The following is a 16653-nucleotide window of genomic DNA, read 5'->3' on the forward strand; positions in this document are numbered from 1 at the left end:
TTTTGGCCAAATTGTTGATTGGTGCGCTCCCTCCCTCCCTCCCTCTCTCTCTCTCTCTCTCTCTCTCTCTCTCTTGAAGGTGCTAATTTGGTCTATGCAGGCTAATTTTTACTTTCTCAGATGTTGCATCATACAAGTTAGGTGGCCACCTCTGCCGTCTTTATTGCTGACAGGTCCCTTTATGGCTTTTCTTTCTTTATATATCTCTGTCAAGCTTCTTTTTAGTAATTAAGTTTTTTTTTTTTAACTCTTATTTTTTACTTTGGGATATTTCATGAAATATTTTCCCTCTGTCATTGTCCTCTCTTGCTTGTTTATTTTCTTGCGTAGATTTAACTGGATGTTCTGGGTGGTCCATTTGGGGGGTGGTTAACTCAACTTTGAGCCTCTACATACCCCAATTCCTAGTTCTCTTTGGTTCAGTCCCTGTTTCAGAAATCCCTTCCCATCACGTCACCTATTGATTCCTAAACTGTTTGCATCTGTCTTCACTCTTCAGCCCTCCTTTTTGGCTTTATTTATGATGATTGGGTTTCAATCTCCTTAGCCTTGCCATTTCTTGTATGTAAAAGGTTTTCGCACTGAATTTAAAAGTTTGTTGTTCATATTACGGAGTTCGAAAAAAATTCCAATTCTTTTCACTGTTGTTTTTGTTCCATCAAATTGAGTGATACTTTTTGCCAGTATTTCGTTGGAGCAAAGCTTGTTGCATCATTCATTGTGTATTGCAATTGAAGAATCTTCCTAATTAGATATCTTTTCTTATCTAACTTCTAACTTCTAACTTGATTGAGTCTTGATGGTATCTTCTCCATTTGCTGCCCCCCCTTTGAGTGGATGGATTGTTTCATTATAGTCCTTGTTTGGTTGCTTGTCCCCTCGGACTAGGAGTGGTGGTTGGTGAGACCAACAGAATAGAGTAGTTCCATTACGAGGTATATTTGACTAAAATATTAGTAGTAAGTAGTCCATTAGATTGAATAATTGAGTTATATAATGAGGACTTGGATTAAAGCAAAAGCTGAACAGTTTGACAGCAGTGGATGCCAGATTAGTGCTGACACGGGGCAATCCTTTTTTTCCTTTTCTGAAGACCATCAATGCTAATCTCCAGTCTTTTGAAAATTTTTCGTAAAGCCAATCGAGTTACTAGCTGGTCGGATAATCATCACCACGGGAGTATCATCTTTTATATACCAACCTTTTATCGGATGGGGGTTATAGCCAGTTTTGTTCCCTTGTTTCCTTTGATACAATTTAATTTTCGCTGAGATCATATTTGCTCCTTTTTTCGCTTGATATCCATATGATTTGGGAATTTATTATTAGAGTTAATTACACTGTCACTCCATATTATTATACTAGGTTTTTAATTTTTTAAGGTTATAGTGTCCCCCTTGAACATTAGAGAAATATTAATGTCATCTTTTAGTTAGTGTGCTGGGCGAGCCTATTCACATTAATGTCACCTAAATGCTCTTATTATCTATTTAAATATAATTTTATTTTAATCTTTTAATTAAATTAGATTTTAATATAGCTTTTCTTCCTCTCCTTCTTCTGCCTCATCGCCGGCAGCATTGGCCAGATGCCTGAGGCGTCGTTATCCGGGAGGAAGATTATTAGGGTTTTGTCGACTCGATATCCGTTTTATTTTGCCTTAAAATTTAAGGGTGATATTATAAGATAAAAAATTTATAGGGTCTTTATAAAAATTGAGTATAAGTTAGGGAGTGTCATCGCAATTAAGTTGGCATGGGTTATATAAAAGAGAAAAAAAAAATAAAGAGACTGCCAAACCGAGTGGTGCTAGCCCCCGTTGAGCTACGAAATGGGCAGTCAAATGGTTGGACTACGCCTTGCATTTACATTCTTTTTGGTTTTCGACTTCTTGATAATTGCTTACCATACATAATTTTTATCATAGAGAGCAATGTGGTTTGCAACATTTTGCACCATGAAGCCTCCATCCGAAGATCCCAATGGCTCGATCGTTTAGAGTTGCATTATGTTGGTGTCTCCTTAATTCACGTTATTCATATGACTCTGAAACTATTAGACTAATTCTAAGGAACTGCAAATCATAAAAGTGTGTTTAGGTTTTAGGGTTGTAACCCCACAAAATTTGTTTGACTAATTGGTCTACGAATCTTGATTTTCTAATCCATAGAATAAATGAGTCGAGCTTGGAGCTCCAATAAATATGTAGCAATTTTTTTGTCCTATTCCTGTTTTAAATTTTTAGATGCTGAATAGATAGTCTAATACTTATTATAGGTAAATAGAAGTCTTCAGATTACCTTTCATGTATAGTATACATAAATTTGAGTCCCTCAAAATATAACCTTCATATTGCTGTTATTTTTTTAGCTTAGTCATTGTAAATGAGATGCTCAAAATGTTATATTCTAAATTTTAGTTGTTAAATTATTATAATTGAGTGATAAAAAATTTGACTTGTTCAAGATTATTACATTTTTTTTATTGGTCAGTGGTTATTCGTTAGGATATCACAAACCTATCAATTTAAAATCTAATAAAATTAAATGGATATGAAATCAATCTTAGTACATATATTCCACCTGATCTTAAGGGAAAAAGGTGAATTTTGAAAGTCAAATTTCTAGATAATTTACTTCAAAAAGAAAAAAAGAAAAAAACAGTGATGACTAACATTTGACAAAAATTGCAAGTACTTGATATGAATGATAATTAATAATCATATGCAATATATATAAACAAATTGGAAATTGGCATTCTCCCTATTTAAAAGAGGAAGTAAATTGAGTTAAAAATAAAAGGGTTAGGTAACTTTAAGGAAGTGAAAGAACTCATTTTCTAATCTATTTTCTCTATCCAATTAGTACAAAGAGTCGAATGACAATTTCAGATTGTTGTCATTTTTCTTTCTTATTTTTCATCAATAATTCTAATAGGGTTTAAAAAAAAAATCTAGAAATAAATAAATAATTGTAATAAAGATATAAATAATTCTAGGAGTAAGCATATCATGTATACTTTTTTTTTTTTTTCATATATACAATATATACATCAAATCCCAACCCATTGGTATCACCAATTCGAACTCCAAATTACATATCTACCCTTCTCCCTCTCCCTCTCCCTCTCCCTCCTCACTCGTCCCACTCTCCTCCAAACCTCTCACCAAATCCTCGTACCCCTCCGCCATCTCTCCGGTGAGCTCCGCCAAAGCCCCCACCACCACCGCCATTCCCGCGCAGATTACCCTCTCTCCGTCCTCTTCCTCGTCCATCTCCATCGCCTCCCTCCTCCTCTTGCTCCTTCCGGCGGCCACGGCCGCCATTCCAGCCGCGAAGAACTCCAGACCCTCGATCGCCGCCTTCTCGTCGACCGATTCGAGGACGCTGGCCCACCGCACGCACGTCTCGTACACCGGCGGCGGTGCAGCGCGGCCTCCTGCTTCGCCGGCGGTGGAGGTTTCGCCGTCGACGCGCGGCGGCGCGAAGCGGCGGATCCAGCCGGCGAGTGCGGCGGCGTAGGCGCGCTGGGATCCGATCCAGTTGGCGAGGGCGGCGCGCATGTTTCGGAGCTCCGATTCGACGGCCGACGCGGCGGCGCGAGAGGGACGTGGAGGTGCCCCCGCCGCATCTCTGGCGAAGGCGGCGGCGGCGAAGGGGGAGGAGAAGAGGAGTAGCTTGGCCTCGTCCATTGTGCGTTTCTGGATGCGGTGGGAGTCCGCCATGGCGCGCCACATTCTTGCTAACCTGCGTCGGAAGAACGGAGGCATTTGTTCGGATACGCCAGGTGCGCAGGATAAAACTGATATTTAACTATTCTTCAGAATAATTCTTTTATGAAATGATAATAGTAGCCCTAGAACATGTAGGGATAAAAAGTTGTAAAAAAGGGATTTTTTTTTTAAAAAAAAAACAAAAATTGAAGGCCACAATTGCCAATTGAACATAATAATAATGCTTGGTTGCTCTAAAAGACTTTGAAATTTTTCTTAAGTTTTAACAAGAGATAATCAAAAGTTTACTGTAAATTTATAAAATATCAAACTTTGTTAATATACTATTTGACTTATTCAAGTCTCATTTTTAGTACTTGGGGCTTTTTGGATGAATTCAATCCTAGTTCCTTTATACTATGTGGAATGTGCACATGCCTTTTTCATTAGATTATCTATTAATCTTTGCCTTTGTTCTAACTTGTAGTCACCCAATATATTTATACAGATAAATAGGATTAGCACATAATTTGCTCATGAGTTGTATCACACTAGGTTCCTAGAATACTCTTTGCAAATCCTAAGTAAGGCAAGAACAAGCTATTGTTAAGCAAGTAGAGTCAATCAGACATTGTAAGAAAAGTACCCTTGGATTAGCTCCACAATTTGTGGGTTCAGCTCCTCATCCCGTAGAGTTTCGATTCTCTTTGAGATATATTCAACTGAGCTAAATGAAATTCTTAGCTGAGTCTGTAGATCTCTTATGGCTGCTCTAGTTTTATCAACAAGTGAGGGTTCTGCACCATTCAGATCATGATTCTTTAGCTGCGCGCATTTCTTCTCGTATGCTCTTCGTACTCGTTCTCCTGACTGTCATAAAACAAATTCAACCAAACTTGTTATATTAAGGCATAGGTTTCAATATTTATGATGTTGTTTTGTACTGAGTTGTTTACAGGAAAATTTGTGCAATTTATTTACCTTGACTTCCTCGTATAGCTTCTTCTCCCATTCATATAGCCTGTGCAATGTTGCCTTGTGGCTTTTGAAAATATCGAAGGTTTCCTCCAAGTTATCAGTACCACTCTCATTGCCATCATTTCTTCGAGTAGTTGAAGCTTGGAAGAATTTAGTAGATGATGACCCGAAGAAAGCTGCTCGATTAGGCATCCTACCTGTCATACAAAGGAAAAAGAAAAGAAAACATCACTTTGGTTTCTTTCTTTATGACAATGTTATCCATGTAACCAGAGCAATGTGCTCTAGTTTTCAAACATTAGTTTGTATTTTGCCAAGACATAGTAACTTTTTTGGCTCATATATAAATATCTATTAACTATTGGAGAAATGGAGGTAAGGTTTAAAACTACTGCCAGTGGCTTGATGAGCATCATACCTCTTGGTAATGTTGCAAACTCTTCTGCTTTTCTTACTTCCAGCAGTACTGAAACCTCACTAGCAGAATCACAAATCCTCGCAAACTGGGTCTCAAGATCCTTCATGACTTCTCCCATACTGGTAGGCCGTCTGTTGGCATACACTGTAAAGCCAGGAGTTTCTTGTTCAACTGCTGCATTTCCCACTCTTCTCCGATCATTGTTTATCTGTAATCTCGTTTGTTCCTCTGACCTATTCAAGCTCTTTTTTGTATGTAGTTGCAATTTATTTACTTTATTCGATGTCCCCGTCTTCTTATCTACTTCAGCTGGCTCTGTAATATTAATACTCCCTTTGTTAGCATTTAATTCTTCTGGCCAAACTGTGGCATCTTCTTGGTTGTCTTCATCCTCCTCGACTTCCAGTTCTGGAATTTCCTCTTCTTCTCGAGCCTTCATTATCCCTTCTGTATCATCATCAGTGGCTGACTGATCAAGACTACTTATAGAGGGGTATCCATACCCATCCATTGATGAGAATGAGTTCCAAAAGAAGTCCCACTTTGAAGCCTTTGGTGATGCTGATAGATATTTTGATCCATTGTGAGAAGAAAATAATGGTTGGTTTATTGTCGAAACCTCTGCGGTGAAAAAGACATCAACCTCACGATGATCTGTAGGATAAAAAGATTCAATTCTTATAGTTTCAGGTGATTGAGGCCATTCCTCCTTGGCAACTGTTGGATTCCCACCTGACCTCAAGTAATTTACAGTTAGAGAAGTGCTCCTCTCATACTGATTTATAAGTGGTGCAAATGATTTCGGTGGAATAATCATGATATCAGAGAGAAAAATTTTAGTAGGTATGGATGGGAGATGTTTGTATGGATATAAGAACCTATGATGCTCATATTCATCGACGTAGTTGCAAAGAGCAAACGAGACTCGTTGAAGAGATTGGAGATACAAAATGTGCCAAGAAGCAAAATGGTTTCTTTGCACAATGGCCTGTTTGGTAAAGTTCCTCCTGTCCTGGCACATCTTGACTTCCTCCTGATCATCCAACTTCGACGAGGAACAACCCATCTGTTTAGGCCCACCAACAATTTTTCAGATTTGGACCAAAGCCAGGGTTGGTGGAGAAGAACCATCAATGCTTCACAAAACCTGCAGGATTTTGTAGTTCCATATCATACATTTGAATGAGGAAATACTGTTCAATAGTATCAGTGCAAGAAAAGCATATTTCTGAGGAGAAGAAACCAGAAGGCTTCTTACTATCAGATACCAAAGCTTCCAGAGTAAAACAGTTCATGATTCAATACTTTGTCATCAAGTTATTGAAACAAAACTTAGAACCAGAGGAAACTTAATGTGAGAGTATACAAGATGAACAGAAAGTTTGTATCGAATTAAGATCATGGGATAGCTTTTGTAAAGTACTTCAGTTGTTAGTCTCAATATAACTTCTTTAGTTGGCCAATGAATTCAGAAGCAAAACCTATGTTATATACAATACAGGGGCAAGAGACAGTTCTGCAAGGAAGAAGGATTCAAGTCTCTTGACATAGGAAAAGTTATATAGGCTGTAAATCCCAACTCTTATATCCTTTGTTCTCTGACTCCGTTCACTTGCGGAATAGAATTGAAAAAGGAATTACAATTTCTATTTTTTATTACCCAAATAAAAGAATTATTTTAAGAATAACTATTTCTATATTTCTTTACATTATAGAATAAAAATATAATAATTATTTTTAATATAATATAATTTTTAAATACAAAAAATATTTTATTGTTTATAAGATTACGATAAATACACTTGATTTGATATAAAATAGATCGATACAATAGATATTAAAGATTAATTAATAATTAGGTTAGTATATAATATAAAATGTAATTTTAAGAAATAATATTTATATTCTACAATATGACTATTATAATATTTAACTCTTATTCTAGAAGAAGGGATTATATTTTAAATAAGAAAAAAGCCATTCATGAAAGAACCTTTCAATTTGACGGTAGACTCACTGGTCATATGGTAGCCCATCTTGGTATCTTCAATTGTGCAGCGAGTAAATTAACCTGATGTAGGAACATGATAGACCTCACCACTATCTCTAGGCAATTATTCTGTTTACAAGAACAAATTGCCTAGAGTTCGTGGAAAAAAATAATGCATTTCCGAATATTAGGTATCGAATCAATTTTTCATTAGCTATGATCTATCTGGCTCACATTACACCGGAAAGGAAGACCATTCACATGCAGTAGTTTTTTTATTTTATTTTTTATCATTCATAAGCCCATGAGCTGGACAAAAGACCATCCAGCACTTGGGCCTCACTGAATTTTTAATTGTCTAGTCTAAGCTTCAGCCATATACACCGCCGAACAATTGCTCCGAACTAAACGCTGCCAAGACCTGGTCCAAATCATTGTGTTGTCAAGTTGTTTCTCCAAGCTAACCGTACTGCCGAGCTATCAATCGAATCGAATCAAGTCATTAAACTAACAACTACCAAATAATTTTTTCATAATATTATTTGGGATTAGGATTAAACCCATGATCTTCTTAGTCATGGAAAAGATACTTACTGCTAGAGTTAGTTAATAGTTTTGCATCTCTTTAATCGAAACTATTTGCTTATGATGCGAAATTGGTGAATAAAGTTGGTTGGAAAAGAGATGCAGGTCAAGAGAATTTTTCAAAGGCAAAAAAGTGAAATGGTAGCTGAAAGAGAGAGGAAGAAAAAAAAAAAACTATAAAACTTGCCTGATTGATGCCTATGTATTGTTGACGTAGGAATTCCCTCTTCTTTTACTCACTTCTTTTGAAAGGTTGGCGGATCCTTTTCACACAATAAAGCACAGGGCGTGCGTGATTTAATGCACCATTTTGGTTAAAATGGAGCCCAGAACTCATATCACTTGATCAAGATTTAACACTACTACTACTCTAGTATGAATGTATGGCATTTGAAACTTGGTTAATGTAAAGCAGTAAATCTCCACCGTCCAGTTGCATTGGTGATCTTAGTTAGGGTTGTGAGCCTTGTAGCTTGTAATTTAATTAGCAAGCCAAATTAAATGTTAAATACATTGCTTAGAAATTATTGGATGAGAGTCCTTAAACATGAATATATAAATAAAAGAATAATTCCCAATATCTATGTGTTTGGTTTCTAATTTTCTTTTCTACTCTATAAAGCGTAGTAGCGAGAAGTTAGGCTTTACAACATATTACAGCATATTAGATCTAATCCTGAACGAATAAAATCCCTATTCCAAGTTCCAATTGAGGACAGTTCATTGAGATCTGACATACAATAATTGGAATTATTTAATTTTGAATAAAAATATACATATATTCCTTTCCTTTTCTTTTCTCTTTTAAAACCTTTGTGGAGTTTGAAACTCAAATTTAGATCCAAGAGATGATACCCAAGAAGAAAAAAGGGCTTCTATTGGGTGGCTCTAACCATTCCTGCATTAATCATAGACGACAGTAGGCCCTAGGGAGGAGAAAAGGCAAGAATAATAAGACTTTCTTTTTTTGAAAAAATAAGTCAATAAAAATACATTCCAAAGCTAAGTATGAAATGCAAAACAACACATTTCAGAATAAACAGAGCCCATTATTTACGTGGAATAGATTCCCTTCAGTTTACTTTTTCATAATTGCAAGTTTAAATCTAAACAAATCACCAACAAAAAGGACTAAAACACCTTTAACAGATAATGAGTAAATAGTTTAAATGCTTTACCAGACTACAAAGGAATAATTCGAAGAAGAATTGTAGTAAATCCATGCAAAAAAGACTACTAGGCAAATAAATAAGGAATTTTAGAAGAATATATATGCAAAGGAGAGAATAATTTAAAAATACCACGAACCTTTTTGTACTACCAAATCTCACAGAAATCGAATGGACACGTATCGCGTGGGAATTGACTGCGCAGCAAACGTTGACAGGATCCAATTCCTTCACGGAGAAAGAGAGAGTGAGAGGAAGAAAAAAAAGAGCAATAAGTTCTAGGTCCACTCAACCTATCAAGCACCAACCTTTGGATTGGGATTTGAGGCACTTGCATGCCTTTATTATCTCAACCCAAAAAGAGAGTTCTGTCCTCTCTTCTCTCCCTCTCTCTTTCTCTCTCAATCAACTTCCACGTCAGATGGGCATTTTAATATATATTATGAGATGCAGCCCAGACCACAGAATTTGTTCATCTCCACCAGGTTATGTGGGCCGAATGGATATAACAACGGCCAATTCTTGGCCATTCCTGGATTATCTACAGATATAATATGTGAGAAGAAGCCGACAAGAAAAGGTGCTGGCCAAAAAGAGAGCTATATTTGAAAATTATAAGAATAAATTTATCCATAGTCCAAAAGAATAATCACAGATCTCTATTGGTTTGCGTAAACTAGCATATATTTCTAGATTGGAAGAATTTCCAGTTGGAATTAAGAAACTATGGATTTGAAGCTATGGTGGAGTGCAACTGTGGAACAATTAATATGGTTATATATTCCTTCTATTAAATATATATATATATATATCATATAAGATAGCAATAAATTCTATCAATAGTCCAAAGAATAATCACACATCTGTATTGGCTTTCATAAACTAATATATACCAGGTTGGAAGATTTTTCGATTGGAATTAAGAAATTAAAGGTTGAGGTTGTGGTGGAGTAAAACAATACAGTTTTATTCCTTCTATAAGAAAACAATACAAGATGACAGTGATGCTATATCTGTATTTTTGTCTAACTCGAACTGCAATCCTAGAATGTAAGCCATAACTTCTAATCTGAATTCTAAATAAAGAAGGAAAAGAAGATCAAAACATAGCCTGAAAGCTAGAAAATATCGGAGACAAACAATTGAGTTGATCAACATTGATTTTGTGCGTAACTCTTAGACCCACCGCACAATTAGAGGGAATAATCTCATATTTAAGCACTGGTTGTCAAGCAATTCTATTCTGGGACAGTAAAGTCCCAGCTTCTGGGCAAAATCTGGAAAAAAGATCGTCACTGAACAGATGATAGTTTGGACCATGAGAAGAGAATAGCAATTGGTGCCTAGAACAATTTGTCTATTAACTTAAGTCCACATGACATGGAAGCAAAGCCAATGAGGCTTTTTGGCAAGGAAAACTAACCTATGCATGAAAGCGGGGGAAAAGGAGCCACTAAAAGGGGAATCAAGCAACCATTCCAGTTGTGGGTTGCCTTTGACAAAGTCACTAAAAGCTAGTATTATTATAAGGCGCATCAGCCGTAGATCATGGGCCACACGAGCTCCCCTCTATTGCCTCATTCCCCTCCAATGAAGATTCTCTCCCCATAACAACCTAACAAACATGCAGAAAAAGGCAACTCCCTCCTCCATCTGCACCCTAGCATATGTCCTATCAAGGCCTGCAATCCCTTAAAAAATGGAAATTGGACCCACTTATCTGGTATTAGATCTCATCATATCCACCCGAAAAGGGAAAGGTTTGGATTGGCTCCACATATCACATATCCCATGTGAAATTCTTAGACGGAATAGGTAAAAAGAGAGATCTCCATATTATTCTGTTGGCCCTCCATTGCCAACCAAAAGGATCACACAACAGGCATTAGGGGGTCAGGATACACCATTGAATCAACTAGTACTCCTGCCTATATAAACCAACTCTAGATATCAGAAACATACGTAATAAGAATAAGATTGAAGAGAGGAAGGCTGCTTATCTCTCCTGGTAGCTCTCAATGGGATATGTAGATGAGAGACCGACTAATAGTGTTCGTCAATGGCCACACGTGAAGGGGCGGAGAGTGGTATGCAGCCAAGGATGACTTGCCGGCATTGGCCTGAGAGGAGAAATGCCTCGATCGCAGTTGCCGGCAAGTTTGTCCTTGGCTACATCTTGCTCTCTTCTTCTCACGTAAGGCTCTTGCATGACTTGAACCTGCCTGCTGCTGCAAATCATTTGCATTCCACGCATCAAATCCAAGCGAAGACAGTTATGCCAGCCTCATAACAATATGGTTAAAGACCTGGAGTTATTTTCTCAAACTTATTACATCGTTTTCATGATTTATGTCGCCTACAAATCCATATTTTATAGAAATTAGAGTAGTAATGCAGAAGTATTGTTGATACTAACCCATTTGTTGCAGATGCCATCCAAGGTCGCTGAAGATATCTGCTACTTTGTGAGGATACAGCAGCATCAGTCAAGATAAAGAGATACAAAAGCAAAGCAGATTCAGTAATTCACAACAAGGTGCAGCAAGACCTGCAAAAAGTTAAAATGTTCCTACAGAAGACAGTGTATACAGAAAAAAAGGGAAAAAAGTGAGAACAGAAGAAAGCATAGGTGCTATTTAAATTTCACTTTGTATGGCTATCTGCCAAGTTATCTACAATTCTGGATTCAAATGTCTGACCTGAGCATCTAGCCTTCTTTGCAGATAAAGCTTGTCTGATTGCTTTTTATGACGTTTAACGCACTTCATAATTCTGAAATTTGATAAGAGGAAGAACGCTAACTTCATTGATCATCTGCAAAATCATATTTCCTACAAAAGTTACATTTTCTATCTTTCTCCTTTAAATCTCCTCTGAGCATCACCTCCTTTGACGATTTGTGGTCCTCATTGCATTTGCTTGTGAAATATACAAATTTTGCAATGCCTGTTTTCTGTTCTCTGCCTATGGAATTCATTAGCTATTTTATTCTGCGACATGTCATAAATCGTCCTGGATCTTCACCTACAAAGTGCTGATGGAAATATATCTCCCAATGGAATCGAACGGCTTCTATCAGAAGTACTTCTTTGTCTGGGAAGTCAGCAGATGATGGGAAACAATTGATTGTAATGATGATCTGGAAACTTTAGCACATTCTAATCTGGCAAATCTGTATCAATGAACCAATTTAAAAATTACAGAAAGATACACTTAATTGATGAATCCTAATCCTTTATTTGAATATCAATCTCAACAGTCCTTTATTTACTTTACTTTTTCTTCCTCTCGGGCCAGTTTACCCAATCCAGAATGCAAATGATGTTTAAAGTTACAAGGTTACTATTTATCAAAAATCTAGGCAGAAGACAACAGCAGCAAATCACTTTCCACAACCTCCATTAGTAAAAGCCTCAGATTCCTGATTTATTATCTCAATTGGGCTGACGACCTTTCTGCAATGTGTTGACTAAGATTTTCATCCAAGGCCTTCAGCTTCAATACCAACCTCACCTGAGAACTTTAGATCTTAAAGAGCTCACCTACAGCAAATTCAACATTCTCTAGTACCAAACTCCTACATAAAATACTTATGCTATATACATACATATATATATATGTAAGTGAACACTGATAGAAAAGGAAGAATAATAGTTAACGTGTAAATTTCAATTTTACCCCAAGCCGAAATTAACCGTAGGAATATCACAAGCTAAGAAATCTCCTTGAATTTGTAATAAGCAAAGGGATGTCTCACAAATCTCTACTTAGTAGTTACTTTATAATATAAAGGAGTGAAAATGTAGATTTTATCGTAGAAGTATTAAAACTCATAAAGAAAGATTAATAATCATTCTAGAGTGTACGTCAGACTTCCATTATAAGATCAGTGGAACAACTCTAAAGCATAAAAACAAACTTTGATGATTTTAAATCACATGATTTCTGTACCAAAAGAGACAGTGTAGTCAAAATCAAGGATAACTTTCATCATTTGCTATAGGAACTCCTTATAAACAAACTGCTTTTATTTTTTAGGACATTCCCAACAGAATAATGAAGCATTTGATAACGAAAAGGTAAAACAACTTTTACACATTGTGCATATTCTATGTTCTTTATGCCATCAGGATTCCTCTCTTTACTTCATGCAAGACACATAAGGACCAGACTCTAAAATATAAGGAATCCGTAGAAGTGCATAGGTCCATGTTGTTTATTGTGATGATTATATGCTAGCACTTCTGTCGCCCAACCATTGGATAGCATTATAAAAACATGAGTTTCTTTGGTCTGCAAGGTTCCACAGATCTAAATCTTTGCGTTAGTACAACCCTCATTCAAGAAGTACTTTAAATTGGATTAACAGGTATAGCACCAAGCTTGACCTGCCAGGGCCAAATGTTGGTCTCTGTTCTTTATGGATCCATGTCTCCAATAATTCTCTTAACAGCTGCCTGCAATTAGTGAAAGCTGTCTAAATTGGCCTACTGCTGCATGAATGGTGGAACTTTTTGTATTAACAGAATCCAGGAAATTTTCCTTCAGCCTGAATAACAGCAATGCATGGTTTTCTTAAATCTGATGCAAGATGATTCTAAACCAGCATGGCCTTGCACATGACACCGTTCACCACGGTTGTCTAGTGATGTACCAAATATGAAGAAGTTTGTTCCCAAGTGCATTGCTCTTTAAGTATGCATCTAGTAATCCACCTTATTTCAGTCTCTGTGCCTATTACCAAGCGGTACCAACATCCTCTAAATGTAAGCGCCTTATCAGAGAGCTATACAGTTCCATTAATTAGTAATACATAAAACATTATGAATGACTCATCATTCCCTACAAAAGGTGTAAGAATTTTTTCCATGATCTTCCAGTGGTGCATCTAATTGCCTACATCATTGAATGGCCAACAAAAAGAAGAAACACCAAACTTCAACAGACCCACATCAAGAAACAGGTCTAATAGGCATTAATCTATATGGTAAGAGGTCTTGTAATGGTTTATATGTATAATTGCCTATAAAATAAGATCCTAGTGCAAAATTACACTACAATTTTTAAAAAGCCGCAGGGGCAGGGGAGCATTGTCCCCTATTGCATATAAAATAAGATCCTAGTGCAAAATTACACTACAATTTTTTAAAAGCCGCAGGGGTAGGGGAGCATTGTCCCCTATTGGTTGTATGTCTCTCTACCACTGCTTTTCCAATCATTCCCTTTCTAAGAACTTGTCCACTCTCAAAACTTACAAAGACCACAGAACAAGAAGCCTGAACACTTATTCACCAAAATGTAATAAGTTTATCAGCCATATGCCTATTCTCATGTGGATATCATCTCAATTAGATCAGGTGAAAAGCTGCAAAAGAAACAGCAACCTTATTGCCCATAGCATAAATGTTTATAAAAATGTAGATTTTTTGCATTTCCATCCATCACATAACATGCAAAGAATGGGCCCATCCGTATCATATTCTCCACTTGCGATTATATTCCTGCAACTACCCAATAATCATTTTGGTGGTTCGTTATTACATCAAAGAAAAACTAATGTTGTCCTTCACCCTGACCACCTCTTTCTGACTAATGGAAAGATAGCCCATCTCCTACTTTTCACCCAGCAGATCTTTCTGAGAAAAAGGAAGTAAGATTTTGGTAGATACAGAAGATTGGATTGCTTTGGCATCATTAGCCACAATTCTCGAAAAATGTCAGACGTAGAATAAGCATCCATCGGCTTCACTTGCACTTTCATGATATTAGTAACTTGGACAAAGCAAGAATTATATCAAACAAGCCTATATATAGGGACATTATCAATCAGGTGAAGGCAAGAGATGAAGAGAAGAGATTTCAACTTGTATAATAATCATCAGAATGACAGATTGTTGTGGTGCTTTACATGAAGGAGAGGAGAGCAGAATGCAGCCAAGGATGAGCTGCCGGCATTGGCATTGGTGAAAAGATGACTCCCAATTCCGGGTCTCCGGCAGGTTGTCCTTGGCTAAATTTGACTCTCCTCTTCTCATGTGAAGCTCGCGCAAGGCCCAAGTTGCAGCTGAGGAGAACGATGCTCAAGACTAGAAAAAAAAACATTTCCAAGTTCCAAACGTCAATGCAAACAAGGGGCAATAATCTGCAGTATAGTTCTTTCTCAACCACAAGCATTGCATGATTTATATTTATGCGGAGGGCATAATGCATAAACGAGAATTGTCTTGATAGTTTTAAAATATATCAAAATTTAAAATCTTTCAATTTATGCTCAAAGTATATCATCTTCTTTGCATTCAGAAGAATTTATGATACTCCATGAAAAAGCAGCTTTTGAACCAGTAGCTTGAGGCAGCAGTATCCACTGCATCCAGACAAGGGGAAGGGGAAGATGAAGATGAGGGACACTAACATATAAGTTGCTAAATATCTAACTGTCAAGAAACTTGATGATATAAGTACTTAAGAAAGAGAGCAGCATTCTTTATTTTAAATCTATACGAATTTAAGAAACAACTAGCATTATTTATACTCCAATATATATATTGAAAGGCATATGTGTATACAAAATCATATCACAGTTATTGTGTAATATGCTAAGCAAGTTGGAAAAGACTAGGTCTAGGTCCTTTTCAAGTTTCTATTTCTTAGGTATTCCATTTAATTTCCTATCATAGGCATGTCCTCTAGAAGGATTCATGCAAATGACTGTCTTAATGAAAGTCTAACGTACGTCAAGATATATGATGCAACCTTCAGAAGAAAAAAAAAGAGACAACCCTTCCAATGGTGGAATTTGCTATACAAGATAGAGCTGAATAAAGTACAGGGATTCATGGATGGATCCTAATTAATTGGGAGGTAAAACCATATTATTTAGTTCAATTGCCTAAGCTAAAGAATGGCCTCCATGAGTGACCTCTATAACTTCAAAGTGGAGCTTCAATTTGTCTAAAGTTCAATACTTGCTTCAAAGCAACAAAGTAGAAATCAAAATATTCGTGTCCAAAGATGTCATACTTTGAAGACTGGTTAGCGTGGTACATGATTTAAATCACAACGAGGATTGCACAAAGAGGGTTGGTCGAGTTTAAACACAGAAGGTTAGAACTAGGTAGTATAACATTACCGAGTAGGAGATTAGTCATAAAAGTGTCCGCTTTTAGTTAAGTATACATATTTTATCATGCAAAGTACAGACAAATCAAATACAAAAATTTTGTGCTGAGCATTTCAGTTAAATTCTTCTTAGTTGTACTTTGTGCATAACTGACCTTCGAAATGAATGAGTAGAAAATGCTTGCACTTGTACAAAAAGAACTTGCTACATCTAAAGTTATCATATTTCATCTTCATCTAGCCTCTTACATGATCTTTCTTTGATCATAATTATTGCAGTATCTTCCATAGGATTAACAATTAATTGTACATTTCCAAAGTTTCTGAAAATTATCTCAAACTTGTGTATTCCTCTAGCTAACCCTATATTCCTAAAAGGAAAAAAGATGACAAAAGGTTATGACATCAATCAGCTCAAAAACTGGCATTTCTGTATTATTCACATAGAACTCATGATCCGTACAAGACATGGCTATCCAATAACACGTTCAAGTAACGACAATATAGAAACAACCAAAAGCAATAATTTTACCGCTCAAATCACCATTCAAGGAGCTTTATGCAGTCACAACACAAGTAGTCACAAGTGAGTAAATACGGTCTAAGCAAGTTAGATGGTAATCACCTAATAAAAAAGGGAGGTTCTATTGCTGAATCTAAATCGTACACCCAAACGACACGA

General features: G+C 36.6%; 1 protein-coding gene and 1 long non-coding RNA gene across 2 annotated transcripts; one reads left to right on the forward strand and one right to left on the reverse strand.

The window, feature by feature from the left end:
- Positions 1 to 233: 233 nt before the first annotated feature.
- Positions 234 to 9291, reverse strand: LOC140767736 (uncharacterized). Its single transcript, XM_073107754.1, has 6 exons — positions 9161 to 9291; positions 8992 to 9080; positions 5109 to 6255; positions 4694 to 4887; positions 4359 to 4582; positions 234 to 3746 (listed from the first exon to the last, which is right to left on the reverse strand). The coding sequence occupies exons 3-6, from the start codon at positions 6172 to 6174 to the stop codon at positions 3101 to 3103; spliced, it is 2130 nt and encodes a 709-aa protein (XP_072963855.1). The 5' UTR covers positions 6175 to 6255; positions 8992 to 9080; positions 9161 to 9291; the 3' UTR covers positions 234 to 3100.
- A 1730-nt stretch (positions 9292 to 11021) lies between these two features.
- LOC140767740 (uncharacterized) lies at positions 11022 to 11545 on the forward strand. Its single transcript, XR_012105618.1, has 2 exons — positions 11022 to 11163; positions 11282 to 11545. It is a non-coding gene; the product is annotated as an uncharacterized lncRNA (long non-coding RNA).
- The last annotated feature ends 5108 nt before the right edge of the window (positions 11546 to 16653 follow it).

The sequence above is a fragment of the Typha angustifolia genome, chromosome 9, assembly GCF_048772165.1.
Source record: "Typha angustifolia cultivar Huaian chromosome 9, ASM4877216v1, whole genome shotgun sequence".
In the NCBI taxonomy this organism is placed as follows: domain Eukaryota; kingdom Viridiplantae; phylum Streptophyta; class Magnoliopsida; order Poales; family Typhaceae; genus Typha; species Typha angustifolia.